The sequence below is a fragment of the Syngnathus scovelli genome, chromosome 5 (genome assembly GCF_024217435.2).
Source record: "Syngnathus scovelli strain Florida chromosome 5, RoL_Ssco_1.2, whole genome shotgun sequence".
NCBI classification, from domain to species: domain Eukaryota; kingdom Metazoa; phylum Chordata; class Actinopteri; order Syngnathiformes; family Syngnathidae; genus Syngnathus; species Syngnathus scovelli.
The window spans coordinates 14,454,220-14,472,346 of record NC_090851.1 but is presented as its reverse complement, the minus strand read 5'-3'; the positions used below and the strand labels follow the sequence as shown (position 1 = coordinate 14,472,346).

The 18,127-nt window shown below is 39.6% G+C and overlaps 1 protein-coding gene across 2 annotated transcripts in view; it reads right to left on the bottom strand.

The window, feature by feature from the left end:
- sorcs3a (sortilin related VPS10 domain containing receptor 3a) overlaps positions 1–18,127 on the bottom strand; it is a 357,551-nt gene that overhangs the window by 129,620 nt on the left and 209,804 nt on the right. For both annotated transcript variants that reach the window (XM_049721519.2, XM_049721518.2), the window contains exons 5-7: positions 17,102–17,175; positions 14,676–14,740; positions 8,195–8,313 (exon numbers count right to left, since the gene is read on the bottom strand). In XM_049721519.2, the coding sequence (XP_049577476.1) occupies positions 8,195–8,313; positions 14,676–14,740; positions 17,102–17,175 (258 nt within the window). The remainder of the gene's footprint in view (positions 1–8,194; positions 8,314–14,675; positions 14,741–17,101; positions 17,176–18,127) is intronic.

Here is an 18,127-nt window from a genome sequence, read left to right as displayed (position 1 = left end):
ACTCATTAATGTTTACTGTGGCTCCTAATACATCTTCTATTATTTTACCTATGAAAAGTTTGAAAGGTTTTCGAAATGGTCACCCCACTACTGGGGATAAATGGCTCGGTGGTATTTAACTGGTCACCCGGTTAGCACCGACTGGGGCACCCTTGTCACCACACAAACGCAAGATTTTTGGCCCTCTGGTTCCAGTGAAGAGGCTGTGTTCTTTGCTAAATGAGTAACTTTGAAGAATCAGGGCACAAGCCTCCTTTTGACTCTTACACTCCCTGATGGTCAAATTCGTCCTCCAAATGCCACCTTGTTTAACACTTCCTGTTGGGGTTTTCAACTGTGGGCTTGGTCCTCTGGAATTGATCCTCACTTTCCTATTGCTATTTGCATTAAAAAAACAATGTCAATCGCAGACCGTCCCGTTATAAATAATTACACCCTGTCAGCAGGAGCAAAAATCACAAGTATGCGCCTCACTGATCATTTTCTTTTATTCTGATATTCAGTCAGTACTTTGAACCTGACAATGGGGCTCGGACATGGCCATTACGCACGCACGGTCCTATGCCATGGAGCTCTCGTGTCTGGAAGTCCACGCCGCCACACGCTTGGAAGTTTGTTTTGTTTAATAAAGAGCTGTTTACCAAACCCACGTCTATCCTTGTACTTTGTTAACGCTACAATATAGTTATATACTAGATCTGTGGAATAAAGACGAGGCTGACGTCAGGGCGCACGCGCGGCGATGTTGACAAAGGACGAGGAATTTGATCGATGGATTTAATGGATTTAAAGTGCACGGATGGTTTGCTAATATTATTGCTTATATTATAGTTATTTGAGATATAGTTTATCTATCGTTATATGAGCCTGTGGAATATTTTGAAGTGCAAGCGCCCTCAGCCGCGCGCACCCATTGTTGACAAAGAACGATCGATGGATTTAATGAATTGGAGTGACACCGATGATTTTATAAATGTGTTATTCATGTATTCGTTTTCTTTAATAACTCCATATGTTACGTCAGGCCCATTCTCAGCTCTTTGTTTGTGTTTGTCACGTTAGCATACCTATCGTTTAGCCTGTTGCTATCGTATTGAACGATCGATGGATTTAATGAATTGGGAAGACACCGATGGTTTTATAAACATGTTATTTATGTAATAGTTGTCCTTAATCGCTCTATATGTTACATCAGGCCCGTTCTCAGCTCTTTGTTTGTGTTTGTCACGTTAGCATACCTATCGTTTAGCCTGTTGTTGCTATCGTTTAGCCTGTTGTTGCTCGTTCATGACTGTTTTTGGTGTGGGATTTTGTCGAATAAATTGCCCCCCAAAATGCGACTTATACTAGGGAGCGACTTATATATGTTTTTTTTTCACTTTTTGGGGCATTTTATGGCTGGTGCGACTTATACTCCGGAGCGACTTATAGTCCGGAAAATACGGTAGTCCATATCTTTTTCATGTATTTTTCTTTCCAGAATATTATTGTATAAACTGCTTTTCATTTCTAAAATTATCTTCCTCCGACAAATAAGGTTTCTGTACTTCGAAAAAACTAATTACCAACCATGTTGAGAACTATGATGTATAAAAGGGGTAGGAAAAAACAAGCAATAGCTTGTTCCTTCTCCTTTTTTGAACATGTTGATTTATGTGCCTTATTGGCATAATGTGAAATTATGTGAAAATGTGAAAAAATTATTTTGTGTTTGGTCAATCTTATGTTCAAAAATAAATTTCACTTCACTTCATTATTAAAAGTGAAGACAATTTGCAATTCTAGTAATGACACGAATTTGATGCACAATTTGTCTTTGCGGGCCTCAAAAAGATGTGGCGGGCCGTATCTGGCCCCCGGGCCTTGTGTTTGACACCTGTGAGGTAGGCGAAAGATGAACAGTTTAAAGTTGGAACGGGTTGAATCGGTTGAAAAATATAGAAATTAGAAGTGGAAACGTGAAGTTTTGTGAAATTTTGCGCAAATTTTAAACGTGAAAACGTGAATTTTTTTAACTTGCCAATTTTGGGAATGTCCCCAATGTGATTTGAATGTGCTGTAGGACGTGAATTTCAAACTGGAACAACGTAAATGTCAAATGTTGAATGTGCCATTAAGAATTAATGGGGAAAAAGTTGCTAGAAATTTGCGAATTTTGTGAAAACGGAACATTTCTGGAATGAAAAAAATTTAAGCAACGGTGTCATGAATATTTGAAATTAAGTTAAAAGTGGAATGGAGTGAATCGGTTGAAGTATGTTGAAGTAGTTAAGTGTCGAAAAAGTGGGCGGAATTTGTAGAATAATCATAAAGGACAGGAATAACATATGTGTGAAGGCCTTCGCCTTCACACAATGAGTGACAGACTGGGCTGGCCTGAAATAATGATGATGATGGACCAGTGGGTTGGCCATTTGTGAATATAAATATACGTGTCCACCAATGAATATTACCAACATTGTAGTAAATTCAAGTTAAACCCCTAAACCACTGAGCTGCGAAATATTGAGTGTTTACAAAGGTAGCAAAGGTTAGGGTTCGGCCAAGGTCGCCAAAGTTTGCCAAAAAGTTCCCAGACATTTACCTGTACTTTTCTTGTCACAAGGCAATTGTGAACATGTTTCAAACTTTTTGGGACAGGATAAAACACTAAAACCGTTGGCTAATGTCTGGCGACCATTTGGCGACCATTTACAACATTTAATGAATGCTGACAACTGCATAAGAGTTAATGCTTACAATATTCACCCACCACATTCAAAGACAGCTTCAGCTGACATTGGATAATTTATGATTCAAAAAGTACAGTAATCAACACTGCTTATCCTGTACAGCAGCGGTCCCCAACCCTTTCAGCTTCACAGAGCGGATTATTGTTAGACAATATTTTCACGGACCGGCTTTTGAGGTGTGGCGGATAAATATGACAGAATAAAATTATGTGACCGGCATAAACAGCAGGGCGAGAGCGGAGCCGAATCGTGACAGTGTACCCCCTATCATTGCTCATTGTAAGACTTTTCAATTATTATTTCCGTCTCTACTAATACAGTAGCACACCAACATTAACATTACACCATTAATTGTTTTCTAATCAATCTGTTACTTGACACTTAATGTATAATTATATTTTAGTGCAATAGTTTAGGTAACATAACTAAGCACAACTAAGTATGTCCCTCGAGTATAGCCATGATTGTAGACTAAAACACTTGCAGTACTTGTGAATATTGTGCACAAGCTATTGTACATACTAATACTAATCATTTAAAGCTCTTTTCAATATGGTGCAGTGCTACAAAACAAATATATTCAAACATCATGCTCTCCTATGTCATCAACAAGCTATCATTAACGTACGTTTACGTATGTCACGTCCATGTAACACGACGCTCGCTCAGCCGGCAACTTTCCTCAGCCACAACCCTTTCATCACCGTAATGTCTGTCACCTGCTTCCTCTTGATACCTTATGTATTTAAACTCTGCCCGTGTGTTTCTCCCTGTCGGTGTCTATTGTTTCCTCCCGTTTGTGTCCACGCCTGTTGTCCTGTTCGTCTACTTCCCCCGGGTGTCGTGTGGAGGCTCACGGTCAGAACCTCTCCCGAGTCTGCACTTGGTCCGAGTGGAGTTCCGTTTCCCACTTGCTGTCCGTGAGCCTCTTTCCGCCTGTTCCTTTGTTCATTTTCCCCCTTCCCTTCAAGAAACCCTGGTCCAAGCTGAATTTGGTCACCCTGCTCCACTCAATCCTTGACAGTTTAGAGCAAATGAGACAATAAAAGGATGACGGCGCTGAATTAGGCAATAATTCATGATTAGAATAACATCCCACAAATTTGTGTCAGCAAGTCCAATGTCAAATGATCAAACTGATTGAAATTATGAAAAATTCACATTTTAAATGATTAGCTGTTAAAATCATTTATATTATGTTTTTGTTGAATTAAATTATAAATCAATCATGAAAAGAGCTGCATCAGCAATGCATCTCTCTTCTCCATGACAGATTACATATTGGATGTTTGCTGGATTAGCCAGGCACACTCTCCACAGTATTATTTTATTATTAGTTGCAGTAAACTGCTTTTCCTAAGAAGTAAGGGATGTTTGTGTCAATATTTCAGGCAAGTCAGTTAATTTGACCATTCACATCAATGGTGAGTCTGTCTCTTACAAAGGAAACAAAATATATTCTACAAAATATTAAATAACACAATTCTGGTATCAGACAATGCGTAGGTGGTGTTTTCACAAATCCTTGATGTGGTATGTCATGCTTTGTGCAGACTGAGTTACGTACCATTTATTTGAGACAGACAAACGACCATATCTTAAGGGGAAGTCCACCCCAAAAAAATATTTGTAGTGATGTTAGTGCATCCCAACTAGTCAAAACACAATATTATGATTCATGTATCTTTTGTGGAATATGAATAAATCCACCCGTTATTATCTACCTGGGGGAGGGAGCATTTTTCTACTTGCTGTCAACAGAAAATGACATCATAATTGCCAGGTATCCAGTTACTACAACCAAACATGGCTTACTTTTCTGAAGCTGAGACGTAATAAAAAAAAATCCTATATAAAACTGGGTGTATTTTGCTGTTTAACTCTTATTTCACTAGCGCAATATTAATCAGAATACCACGTTCAGACAAGTGGGGGCACACAACATAATGTAAATAAAATTAATGTGGTTCTTCTCCTTTAATGCATTTGGTTCTATTTTCTTGTTCATATGCCCTGGGTTGCATTGAAAGGATGGTGTTCTTGCAATGCACTTTGAGGATCCTAAAGTGGACCGGTAAATAAGCCTTAGGACAATCAATAGTCCAATTATTATTTGTTGAGGGAAACATTTAAGTTTCACAACTAAGCCTCGTGTGCTGTCTGGGAAATGTAGAGTCTTCTAGACTGTCTGTCCCAGTAATTCTCTATTGGAGACACAGCAAGATGTTCAATGACAAAAGCCTATCTTGGGGTAATGGGAGACATGAAAGAAAGCTAATTAATGCTTTTGTTGGCAATTATGAAGGCTTCATTACGCTATTTGTGAGCCTGTTGCCACACATTATGCCAGGTGGGCTTGTCACGTGTGAATCAATTGTACAAATAAATGCATATTTTAAGTAGGACTACTAATATTGTCTCTGAAATGCTTCTTCTTTTCTTCCTGAGAGCTTTTCATCTGGCTCATCACTTGTCTGGTTTCCCTTTTCCAAATCGCTCCAACGCGTATTCACTTTTGGTCCCTGGTTAGTTTACAGTTTCACAACTGCAGCACAGGCCAAATTATACCTTCACATACCACTCACTTTCCATAATCCATCCATCCATCCATCCGTCCATCCATCCATCCATCCATCCATCCATCCATCCATCCATCCATCCATCCATCCATCCATCCATCCATCCATCCATCCATCCATCCATCCGTACCGCTTAGTCCCCACGGGGGTCGCAGCCGTGCTGGAGCCTATCCCAGCCGTCATCGGGCAGTAGGCGGGGGACACCCTGAACCGGTTGCCAGCCAATCGCAGGGCACACAGAGAGAAACAACCATTCGCACTCGCACTCACACCTAGGGACAATTTGGAGTGATCAATCGGCCTACCATGCATGTTTTTGGGGTGTGGGAGGAAACCGGAGTGCCCGGAGAAAACCCACGCGGGCCCGGGGAGAACATGCAAACTCCACACAGGGAGGGCCGGAGGTGGAATCGAACCCGCACCCTCCTAACTGTGAGGCGGACATGCTACCCAGTGCGCCACCGAGCCACCCACTTTCCATAATATTATATATTAAAATTTTTGGTCAACAAAATTGTTTTGGTGGAAAACCTTTAAAGCAAATGTGAAGCCAAACTTGTCTAAGTAGTTAAACCAACAGTAATGTTGTGTTGACAAGTTATTCTTTGACTGGTGTAGAAAATGAACTAAAATAGACATCAACACTACAAAACAGAGCTCAAACTTTCTCGGACCTAGCAGAAACATATTTCGAGAACACTACAGTAAGAGTTCTACATGCAATCAAGGGAAAGAGCAGGCGATCGATAGCAAGATAACCAGAGGGAGTATAAACTTTAAAATGAATTGGTACCAACATCACTGCGCTGGTCAAGAAGGCGCAGACACGACTACACTTCCTGAGAAGGATGAGAAGAGCCGACCTCCCCACCTCTGCACTCACCACCTTCTACAGAGGTGCTATTGAGAGCATCCTGACCAGCAGCGTCTCTGTTTGGCATGGCAGCTGCCTAGCTGCAGACAAAAAGGCACTGCTGAGGGTGGTGACGACAGCAGAAAAGATCATCAGGTCACCCCTTCCAGCCATTCAGGAACTGTACACTTCACACTGTTCCAAGAGGGCAATGAACATCATCAAAGACACTACTCATCCTGCACAGAGACTGTTCTCCCTTCTACCATCAGGGAAGCGGTACCGCAACCTGCGGTGCCGCACAAGCAGACTGAGTAACAGCTTCTTTCCTCAAGCCATCAGACTCATGAACACACTGAGGAAAACCACTCGAACATTCCAAAGTCACCATGCCACTTGGCACTTTATTCTTGCACCTTATATACAGATTTACACTTTACTTCTATGACCACTGATTGTACTTCTGCTGCTGTGTATGTATGTGTGTGTGTGTGTGGGTCTGTATTGTCAATACTCTTATTACACACCGTGCGTGTGTGTGTGCGTGTGTGTGAATGTGAGAGAGAGAGTATTTTATTGTATAGTATTGCACGTTTATCAGCATGTTAGTGTTTGAATGACTGCAATGTGTAAGTGTGCATTGTCTGTGTTTATGTTGTGAATGAATATGTCAGAGAAAGAAATTGTAAATTCAGTATGAGTAAGTTAGCTGTGTGTGTGTGTGTGTGTGTGTGTGTGTAGTGTGTATGTGTGTGTGAGAAAGAAAGAGATTTATGTCAATGTCTTATTTAAATGTTTTTAGTTAAACTGCACATTGGAGACTGGTCAAACGCAATTTCAAACTTCTGTGGTAACCCTGTTACATAGGATTTTTGACAATAAAGTGAACTTGAACTTGAACTTGATTGATTCCCTAGCGCTCAGAGTATAATAATGTAGTTTGAGTTAGACTGAACAAAACCATCTTTGTGATTATACTGACATTTTCTGTTGAATAGAAATGTATGAGCCCTCATTTACCCAGTGTCATAATACATAATAATCGTGATGTAGTGGAAATTAAAACACAGACTAGAATTTGCATCTGTTACTTTGAGGTTCCACCATTACCATTTCAAATATATTTGTCACATCAATCATGATTAATTGAACAAATCAGGCAGTGAAAATGTATGAGCATAGATAAATATTAAAATACTTGTGTCTTAGACCAAAAATCTGTAAGCTCTATTTAATTTTTAAATTAACACCATATTAAACCATTTCACATGAGGTCCAATAATTCCATGACAATTGAATTGATTTGGAGGGGCAGAACAGTATTACACTTGGATAGCGCATCTGCATTATCACTCGAAAGTTTTGGGTTTGAATATCAGCTCTGACCTCAATGTTCTCCAAGTATTTGCATGGATTTCTCTCAATAATCAGTTTTGCTACCCAATTAAAAAATGTGGTAATTAAAGACTAAAATTAATTAAACTGCCCATATGTGTTAATTTAAGTGACAAGTGTCTATCGGTACTTTCACACCAAAAGTACCAAAAACTATTTAGAATTTTTTTACTCCTAATTTTAGAATGAGGAAACTTAATTATTTCATGAGCTTTTGTCTCCAAGCAGTGCAAGAATTTATGTATTTCAATGATCCCATGGAGCTAATTTGTAAGGTTGATAAACAATATCCCATTGATAGCCTCGCCCGGGGCAAATAAGTGACTGTGATGTCATTTTCAGGAGACAGCAAACAGCAAATGGCCGCCCCCTGAGATGGATGAAGGTAGTTGATTTTGCTGCATAATTCATATCCCAAAAACGTAATATTCATCCAAATGCTGTGTTTAGACAAGTGAGGCCGCATAGAACACTTTTTTGTAAAGAAATGTATACCTGTCGATTTCCATTTTTACACAATACCAGTATACATTTTGTGCTGCTTTATAGCTGTAAAAAACTGCTGGTAGGTGACTTTTGGCCTTTATTGGCATAAATAATCCACTAGCCCCTCATAAAGTTATTTTAATACCCACCTGTATGAATATGTAGTCATCCTGAACCACCAGTGAACTGATGTCAATGTATCCAGGGAAGGGGTAGTTCCTGTTGGCTTCTGCACACATCTGCGCTCTGCAAGTGATATACTGCACACCTGTGGATTGGAAATACAGTGAGACCTTTGTAATGTTATCATTTATACATACTGTGAAGGGAGATTTAGGAGGAGATGAGCACAACAGCTGTCGAAATTAATCTATTAATCGACACTTTTTAAATTACCCGCTACTCCTTTAAATTTAAAGCCTTTTTAACTTAAAATTGTCCAAATCCTCTACTGTCAGCCTGTCAACATGAATTATTCATCAATTGGTGTCGTCCAGACATGGGCCGTTTAATCCAGCCAGCCAAACCTGAATAAATTGTATTATTAAAAAAAATGTTGGGTCATTTTCCCTGCAATGACTGTGTTTCGCCAGTAGATGGGGGAACGACCGCCCGCGCATTTACTCCCGGAGGCCGTGTCAGAAAGCTCGTGCACACTCAAGTGTTTGTATGTACTCAGTAGTACAGACCCAGCGCACTCCGTGCTCTATTTCTATCAGTGCCGAATTCCGAGTGTGGGCTGTGACGTCAGCATTTTCGTAATTCGCGCGCTGAGTTTTCAGATACAGTTTTGCGCTAAAGCCACCCCACAAACCTTCCCTGGAATCCTTATATTAAAAGGAGTGGCCCGAGGAAAAGAAAGTGGCGAGTGTTTAAAACAGGGGTGTCAAAGTCAAATGGACGGAGGGCCCAATAAAAAATTTAGCTACAAGCCGAGGGCCGGACTGATCGAATGTTCATTGAATTTTTTTTTTTTAAATGACGCATGTAGTCTAGTGAACCTAATTGAACCTACTGAAAACCTAACAAATATATTCCAATATGATCAGATAAATAAAGCAATATTTTCTTATGGCTTTGTCAATAATCTTTAATTTTCAACAGACAGAAAAGACAAATTTCCTTTATATAAAAATCCCCATAACATGAACATTAAATGAAAGAAACTTGTATTATTCAAGGCACCATCCTATATTTTCTATTTTAGCAAAAGTGAGCTAAATTTACTTCAAAGAAAAAAATAATAGCAATTTTCTATCATCCACTCAACTGAAATATTTTTAAAATATAATTGGATTGAAATACAATAAAATAAAGTGCAGAAATCTGTTAATCAAAAACAACACTTTCCTCAAGGATAAGTAACATGCAGTGAAAAAAAATATTAAACTTTAAGTTTTAAACTTGAACTGAGTAAAAACACAAACTTTAATCAGACAGTTTTTGATGAAATCCCCCTCCGTAAATGGCCGGGCTAATTTAGCGATCTCTTCTGCCAAAACAAAACTGGCCTTGACAGCAGCCTAGCCTTGTGTTTTGGCTTTTTTAAAACAGAGCCTGTCGAGATTTGAGGCCTCGTTTTAATTCCTCGGCCTTCTGTAGCCTTTGTTCCATGTCTATAGTCTTGTTTTTGTCCGCGTGTTTCTTTTCATAATGTCTCAGATAATACTCTTTCAGTACCGCCACACTTTCTCCACACAGAAGACACACAGATTTTCCAGCTACCTCCGCAAACATATACTCCGACTCCCACCTTGTTTGAAACCCCCGGTTCTCAGTGTCCACCTTCCTTTTTGCCATTTATGATGGGTATCTGAGGGTTAATTTTACAGTTATGCTGACGACTGCTTTGCTAATAAACACTGAAATCAAGCAGCCTACTGCTCGGTGCTTCACCGTTCCATTGTGGGAAATGTAGTATTGGTGCGTGTGAAAGATCTGCGGGCTGCCGGCTTGCTGCGGTCTGCGGGCCGGTTCTAATAATAAATCAAGATCATCCCAGGGGCCGTACAAAACCTTCTCGCGGGCCGGATGTGGCCCGCGGGCCTTGACTCTGACATATGTGGTTTAAAAAAAGAGTGGATAATTTGGCTCGATCTACGTGTGTGAGCAGATGTTCAGCCACATGAACATCAATAAAGCCCCGTCACAGATCTAGGATAACAGACCAACACCTCGGTCGGCTATATCCTAAGAATTGCCACAACAAATTTTACTCCAGACTATGATGCACTACCAAAAAAAGGGAGACCAACAACACTGTTCCCACTGAAAATGAAGGGGAGTTTCTCAAGTTTGTTGTAAAAAGAAAATGTATTTTGAAAATAATTTGTACAAATAGCAGGGATTGAAACTAGCGAACATTCTCATTTTCAAACAATGCAGGATGCTCAGTGACATTGATGCACCACTTGTTTGTGACTAATCTTAACTTTTAAAGTTCTTAAGGCCGACTTTAAGGAAGTGTTTCCCGTTTCCTCACGTCTGTCACTAGGTGTTTGTGAGTTAGATCTCTGCTCTGATTTTCAGCTATCCATCACAGTGTTGCCATTTTGATTTCTTTATTACCGTATTGGCCCGAATATATGACGGTGTTTTTGCATTGAAATAAGACTGAAAAAGTGGTGGTCGTTTTACATTCGGGGTCTAGACATTATACCCATTCACAACGCTAGATGGCGCCAGATATCTTTAAAGTGAATGCTGAACTTAACTCCCCAGGCCAAAGTGAACCCCTGTCACGAAGAATAAAAATAAAAATAGCGGTAGCATGAAGAAGAAAAATAAAAAATAGCGGTAAGAAAGAAAAGAGAAGAAAATAAAAGAAGAGATAACGGAAAACGGAGAAACAGTAGGTTTATTTACATTTCAAAAACCAGAAGCCATTCATTTACAAATGTGATTGCACTTTAGTTTACATATTTGAATGTTCAAATATTAAGGTGTGATAGACAGTTTTTGCATGATTTGAATGAGGCAAAAATAACATGCTTTTTCTTTCGAATATATTGTTATAATCATTTGTTTCAGATGTACTGTAATTATATTCTGTATAAAAATTAAATTTGGTGTTCAAAAAGTATTTTTAAACTTGAGTCTTGAAAAAGAGGGGGTCGTCTTATAATCAGGGTTGTCTTATATTCGGGCCAATACGGTTCTTTATTTAGATGTATTCTTTCACTGATTCTTCAAGATGATGTACTTGGTCAGAATGTTTGCCGTTTGACGTGATTTTGCCTCATAAGATAAACATCTTTCGTAAATCTGACCTGCAGGCGCTGAAGTGATGCAAACTGTTATTCATAATAACAGTGTCGTATTTAATGAGAATCACTGACAATAGTTTTTTGGTGAAACGTTTTTTTTTTTTTTAATGCTGTTAATAAATGTTTTCAAAAAGCTTTTTTTGAATATATATGCTTTACTACGTAGTAAAGGCCAAAACCTTTTATGCAATGACCTTTACATGTCGTTTGTATTACTTCACACAAACACTACATCCATCTGTTCATCGTTTGGCCCCGCGGTCAAAATTTAGAACCCAATTTGGCCCGCAAGTCAAAACGTTTGCCCACCCCTGGTGTAGTCAATCAAGAAAATAGACTTGATTGTTTAACCAAAACTTGTTAGCTGCTTTTACTTTGGAAAACAATCACAGAACTAGTAACAAAATCCGTATCAAAAAGTTTCATAAGTAGTACAACAATAATCCCTCTTGTGTGGTATTGTTTAATTGTTGTTTATTTGTGTTTTTTTAATAAATAAACATTTCCAAATAAACAACAGTTTTACAACCGGTTAACAAATGTTTAAATGGAGAAAAAGTTTATAAAAATACACTTAGATGAAAAATTAAATTTTATGAGATTATTCGATTAAGCGATAGAACATTTTATTCTGACAATATTCGATAGTGACAGCTCTAATGAGGATCATAACGGGTTGCAAGTGAGTCAAAGCCACAGACGTATAGAGTGGAACCCCGGAAGTCAATCGCCTCAGTACTCAGCATATTCGGTTTTCGATGCAAACAGTCAGGAAATCTTTGCCTTGGTGCGTGAACAAAACAAAACAAAGCTTTCTGACCGTGTGAGTGGTCTTTAAACGCACCTCGCACAGAACCAATGTTCCCTCAAAATTTTCAAGTGTCTGTGCAAACACACAAGCTCCCTGTGTACACTGTGGACCACTGTGTGCAACACCAGATTAAATAAATAGATAAATAAATAGATGAATAAATACAATATTGTCAATGAGAACTTTAACGGGGTCGGATTTTGTTTCGTGTGACAGCTCGTTCCTTTTCTGTCGGTCTTTTGGGCTCTCTCGCAATAATGTACCGATTCCTCTAATTTATTGAGTGGTCATTAAACGCACCTCGCACAGAATCCTCTAATTTTTCAAGTGTCTGTGCAAACACACAAGCTCCCTGTGCACACTGGACCACTATGTGCAACACCAGATTAAACACACAAACAAACAAACAAACAAACAAACACATAAATAAATAAATAAATAAATAAATAAATAAATAAATAAATAAATATTGTCAATGAGAACTTTAACTTGCTCGGGGTCGGATTTTATTTCGTGTGACAGCTCGTTCCTTTTCTGTCGGTCTTTTGCGCTCTCTCGCAATAATGTACCGATCCCCTGTCCCATCTTGAGTCTTTGTACAATTCCAACAGCTTTCAAATGACATTTCTGCTGAATGCGACGGTTGAGGTAGCCAAACTTCCATTCAGTCCATATTATTACCTCCGTAAACTCGCCTGCCACGTTGGCTTCACTACATGTTTTGCATAGTAGACCTTTCTTACTCGAAAAAGAGAAAATCACACCCAGTTTCAACATTTGTTCTTTTATTTGCACACACTCCTACAGCCATTCCATCTTAAAAGAACATCTCTTATTGACTTTGGCTTGGCGAGTGGATGTGTCGCTGCTCGTTCGCTTCGCCATGATAAGGGGTGAGCTCACTTAGCGTTGGAATCTCTTGACTCCGCCGCACTGTTGTTAGCTAGCAGCTAGCTAACCTGCACGGCACGTTTTCAGGCACTGTCAATCACTGGTTTACACTACAATAAGGCACAGAAAGAAAATTATTCGTCCACTTAATTAGATTAGATAACGTCTAACATTAGATATCAATCAATCAGTTTATGCTGAATTTTATTTTGTATGCAGCATAGTTTCTCGTGCGCAGAGACTGTGCTAGCAATGCGCTATTGCGCAGCTGCGCAGCTTAGAGGGAACTGGGCACAGAACGCGAGAGCTTGGAAAAATAATTAACTAAAAGGATTCTAGCTTCAGGGAAGCACGGTAGTCCACTGGCGAGCACGTCCGCCTGACAATTCAGAGGGTGTGGGTTCGATTTCACCTCCCCCTTTTTTGAGTTTGCATGTTCCCCCCCGCGCCGTCGTGGGTTTGCTCCGGGCACTCCGGTTTCCTCCCACTTCCCAAAAGTATGCATGGTAAGCTGACTGAGCACTCTAAATTGTCCGTAGGTGTGACTACGAATGCAGATGGTTGTTCGTCTCTAAGTGCCCTGCGCTTGGCTGGCAACCGGTTCAGGGTGTCCCCCGCCGACTGCCCGATGACAAGTGGGATAGGCTCCAGCTGGCCCGCGATCCCCAAGGGGATAAAGCGGTACAGAAAATGGATGGTTGGAATTTAGCATCTAAAGATGGAAATTGACCAACAAAAATGTGTGTTCTTTATGTTTTTGTTGAAAAAAAGCTGTCACTGTCTGCCACACGGCAACGTCTTCCACCTTTTACTCAATGTGCTCCTACAGCAGGGGATTTTAACGGATGCCTACTTTGGCACAACACCGGCCATACTCCCTCGTGAGCATTCCATGCCATCCGTCTTTATAATTTCAAGTTTCATATCGATGGTCTTAGGAGACATACTCAACTACACAACTTGTTTTTCACACTGCTAACGTGCTGAGTCAAACAGGGAATAAATAGCCAAGCAAAGGCGACAAGGGCTGGAGCGCCGGTTCGGAAGTTAAAATTTGGTTCATAAGTGGATGCAAAAAATTGGCGAGGCTCCGGTTTGTATCTCAAAAAGTTCATAAGTATAGGCATTCTTAAGTCGAGGTACCACTGTATCGGTGGTCAAAGCATGGTAAAGGATAACAAAAAGGCTAAAGTTTGATTGTGATGCTAAATTCTAATGTAACCAGTTCCAGCAAATCTTATTTTACATGTTGACTTTAGAAATGCATTCAATGTTTTGTATACTACCAATCAAGTAAGGAAATAAATTGCATTTCTGCATGTACGCGATTGGCTGTTGCATTTGGACTTTTTCTTTATCTAATGCCTAATGGCTCAAATAAGCACTTGAATTCCATAGTGAATAAATGCCACAAATGAAATCACAGCCTGTCTGTTATACAGGCGTGCAACAGTGCTGATATTACAGTTACCAGATTGCAATGTTTCACACTTGCAGAAACATATCTACCAAGGTCGGACGGGGGTGCCTGCTGTTAGGGAGTGCAGAAGACAATATTAACAAATAATAATGCACTGGGATTATTTTCAAAGCAAGTCTTATAGTTGTTGCCATGAAAAATATTTTTTTATTATTAGTGATGCATGTGTAGCAAAAACTCACTTCCATCTGGCGTGTGGGCCTCCATATGGACAAGATCTGACTCCTTGTCTAGACCGGGAACAGACCTGGGAGAAGATGACAGATCACAGGACTGTTTGACACAAGATGGTAATGAATAAAGGGCTATGCAAACTCACTAACTGCGTGCGTGCGCGTGAGTGTGTGTGGGGGTCTTTTCATTGGAATGAAGAATACAAGACTGTAGTCAAGATTAGTCTGAATACAACTATATTATCTCAATAAATCTAGACCCGCTTGCCTCCAATAAAATGCAACAGTATAAAGCATTGATTACCAACCAGTGTGTCATAGTGCATTACAGTAGTATGCAGTTGGAAATCATCAGGTGTGCCACGGGACATTGTCCAAATTCAAATTCTTCATTTACTACAAAATAACGTCTTTGGTCAATTGTCTTTGCCAGTTGTATCAGCCATACAGGCAGAACAAATCGATGCTCTTCCATTGTATGGTAAAAGGGTAATATATTAATCAGTCTGTCAAGGAACACCACCTTAGTAAGGGAAGCTTTTTACATTAAAAAAAAAAATCTGCTTCACAAAGACTTTTTGAGAATTTTTTGTTTGGTGGCATAGCTACTGTTGGATGTTTTTAAATGTAAATACAGTAAATGCCTGGGCTCAATAAATGTTGGCTTCAACCAGGTATGGGCAAACTACGGCCCGCGGGCCACATCCAGCCCACGGGACCGTTTAATCCGGCCCGTCAACCCTAAATAAATTGTATTATTAAACTTTTTTTTTTTTTTTCTCGGTCATTTTGCCTGCAATGACTGCGTTTCCCCAGTAGATGGGGAACCACTCGCCTGCGCATTTACTACCGGAAGCCGTGTCAGAAAGCTCGGTGCACACTCACAAGTGCGTGTACGTACTCAGTAGTACGGAAATGGCGCACTCGCGCTCTATTTGTCTCAGTGCCGAATTTAGAGGGTGGGCTGTGACGACAGCATTCTTGTAATTTGCGCGCCGAGCTTTCGGATACAGTTTTACGCTAAAGCCACCCACAAACCTTCCCCTGGAATCCTTCCATTAAAATGAGTCGCCCAAGGAAAACAAGGTGGACATTGAGTGCCGAGTGTATCAAAAGAGTGGCCAATTTGGCTCGACGTACGCGACGTGACGTTCAGCCACATAAACATCAACATCAACCCGTCACAGATCTAGGTAAACGGACCAACACCTCGGATCTCTCCTAAGAATTGCCACAACAAATTTTACTCCAGACTATGACACACTAGCAAAAAAAGGGAGACCACTGAAAATGAAAGGGAGGCTTTCAAGTTTGTTGTAAAAAAATGCATTTTGAATATGATCTGTACAAATAGCAGGGATTGCAACTAGCGACCATTCTCATTTTCAAACTATGCAGGATGCTCAAGGACATTGATGCACCACCTGTTTGTGACTAATCTTAACCTGTAAAGTTCTTAAGGCTTACTTTAAGGAAGTGTTTCCCGTTTCCTCACCTCTGTTATTAGGTGTTTGTGAGTTAAAACTGTGCTCTGATTTTCAGATACCCCTCACCGTGTTGCCGTTTTGATTACTTTATTTGGATGTATGCTTTCACCGATTCTTCAAGATGATATATTTGGTCAGAATGTTTGCCGTTTGATGTGATCTCATAAGATAAACATCTTTCATTAATCTGACCTGCAGACACTGAAGTGATGGAGACTGTTATTCATAATAACAGTGTCGTATTTTATGAGAATCACTGATAGCAGTTTTTTAGGGATTTTTTTTTTTTTAATGCTGTTAATAAATGCATTTCTTTTCAAAAAACTTTTTTTGAATATCCACGCTTTACTACCTACTAAAGACCAAAACCTCGTTTATATTACTTCACACAAACACTACATCCAACTGCTCCTGGTTCGGCCCCCCGGTCAAAATTTAGAACCCAATTCGGCCCGCAAGTCAAAAAGTTTGCCCACCCCTGGCTTAAACACTAGTATAAAGGAAAAAACAAATTCGGATATGTTTGGGGACAAAGGAGTGCCAAACTGACTGTTAATATCCTAAGCAAAGTCACGCAGAACACAAGCAAAGGCTTCAGCAGTTCTGCATAAGCAGACCACCAACAGCTTCATTCTCCAGGCTGTTAGTATCCTGAACTCTCTTCCCCCTTCTGCGTAGCGTCCTGTACTTATTTATTGTGTTATTTGTTTATTTATTATTTATTCATCACTCTTATTTATTCTTTGTTTGTGCCTTCTTGTTTTATTTTCTTGTGTTGTTTACTTGTATGTACATTGTGAACTATGTTTTGTCACCGTGGGATAGTGGGAACGTAATTTCGATCTCTGTGTATCTTGGCATGTGAAGAAATTGACAATAAAGCAGACTTTGACTTTGAAGGAGAGGAATGGAAAACAATAAAGTGAAGATATCTAAAGATTGACTTACCAGTAGAATCTAGTAGAGGTAACACGTTCATGAACAAGCTGCCATTTTCTCCCAAAGTTTAATGAGCTGTAGAGCTGTAGATATGTGATACAAAAAAAAAATACAATGTTAGTTACATAAATGTACGGTTTGACCTGAACCTGGCCTCAAATTGGAATAGCTAATTTAAAAACTGAAGTAACATCCAGTCATGGTCAGTTGATTCCAGAATAGAGGTTAGTCTGGGGTTACAAACCATTATCAAGCAATAGCACTGACTTGCTATCATCATTAATAACTGCCTATTCAAGCGTGCATACTGTCATAGATATAGTATTTTGCTCCCCCTCGACAAAGAGAGGGAGAGGAGTACATAATATTAATAAGAATTAAGAACTGAAACACAGCCACGTATACATAATGTTTGTAAATCCATATACTTTAGATGAATGTTCTATGTCAGTACTTCTCAATTATTTTCTGTTTTGCCTCCTCAGGAAGAAGTACATATTTCATGCCACCGCCCCCCAACTCTCCTCAGTGTCTATAAATAGTATCATTTGTCCATCAAATTTAATAAGTACTCCTTTGAATAACATTGTATCCTCATTAACATGTCCCTGGGGTAACCACGCCTCCCGTTGAGAAGGACTGTTCTAAGCAAATATGCATCTGCTTAGAAAGGGCTTTAAAAACGAGGTCTACATATCGTACAGTTAGAGGTGTATCTATTGAGGATTAAAAAGGGGCAATGATTGTTTATAGTGACTAGTGTATAAAGCCAAAGATACCTTTATTTGTTCAGCCTGAACAAAACCACATGATAATATTCTTAGTATGACTTCTTACTCAAGGATGTTGACATCTGTAATGTTGTTTATTGTACATGCATTTTGCACATGCACAATGTCAGGTCGCTGCAGGGTTTTAGTACCACTAGGGAAAGGGAATCACTTGAAAATACAAACAAAAATGGGAACATAACAGTGTAACTTGGAATTGGGTCCTTAACTACCGTATTTTTTGGACTTTAAGTTGCTCCGGAGT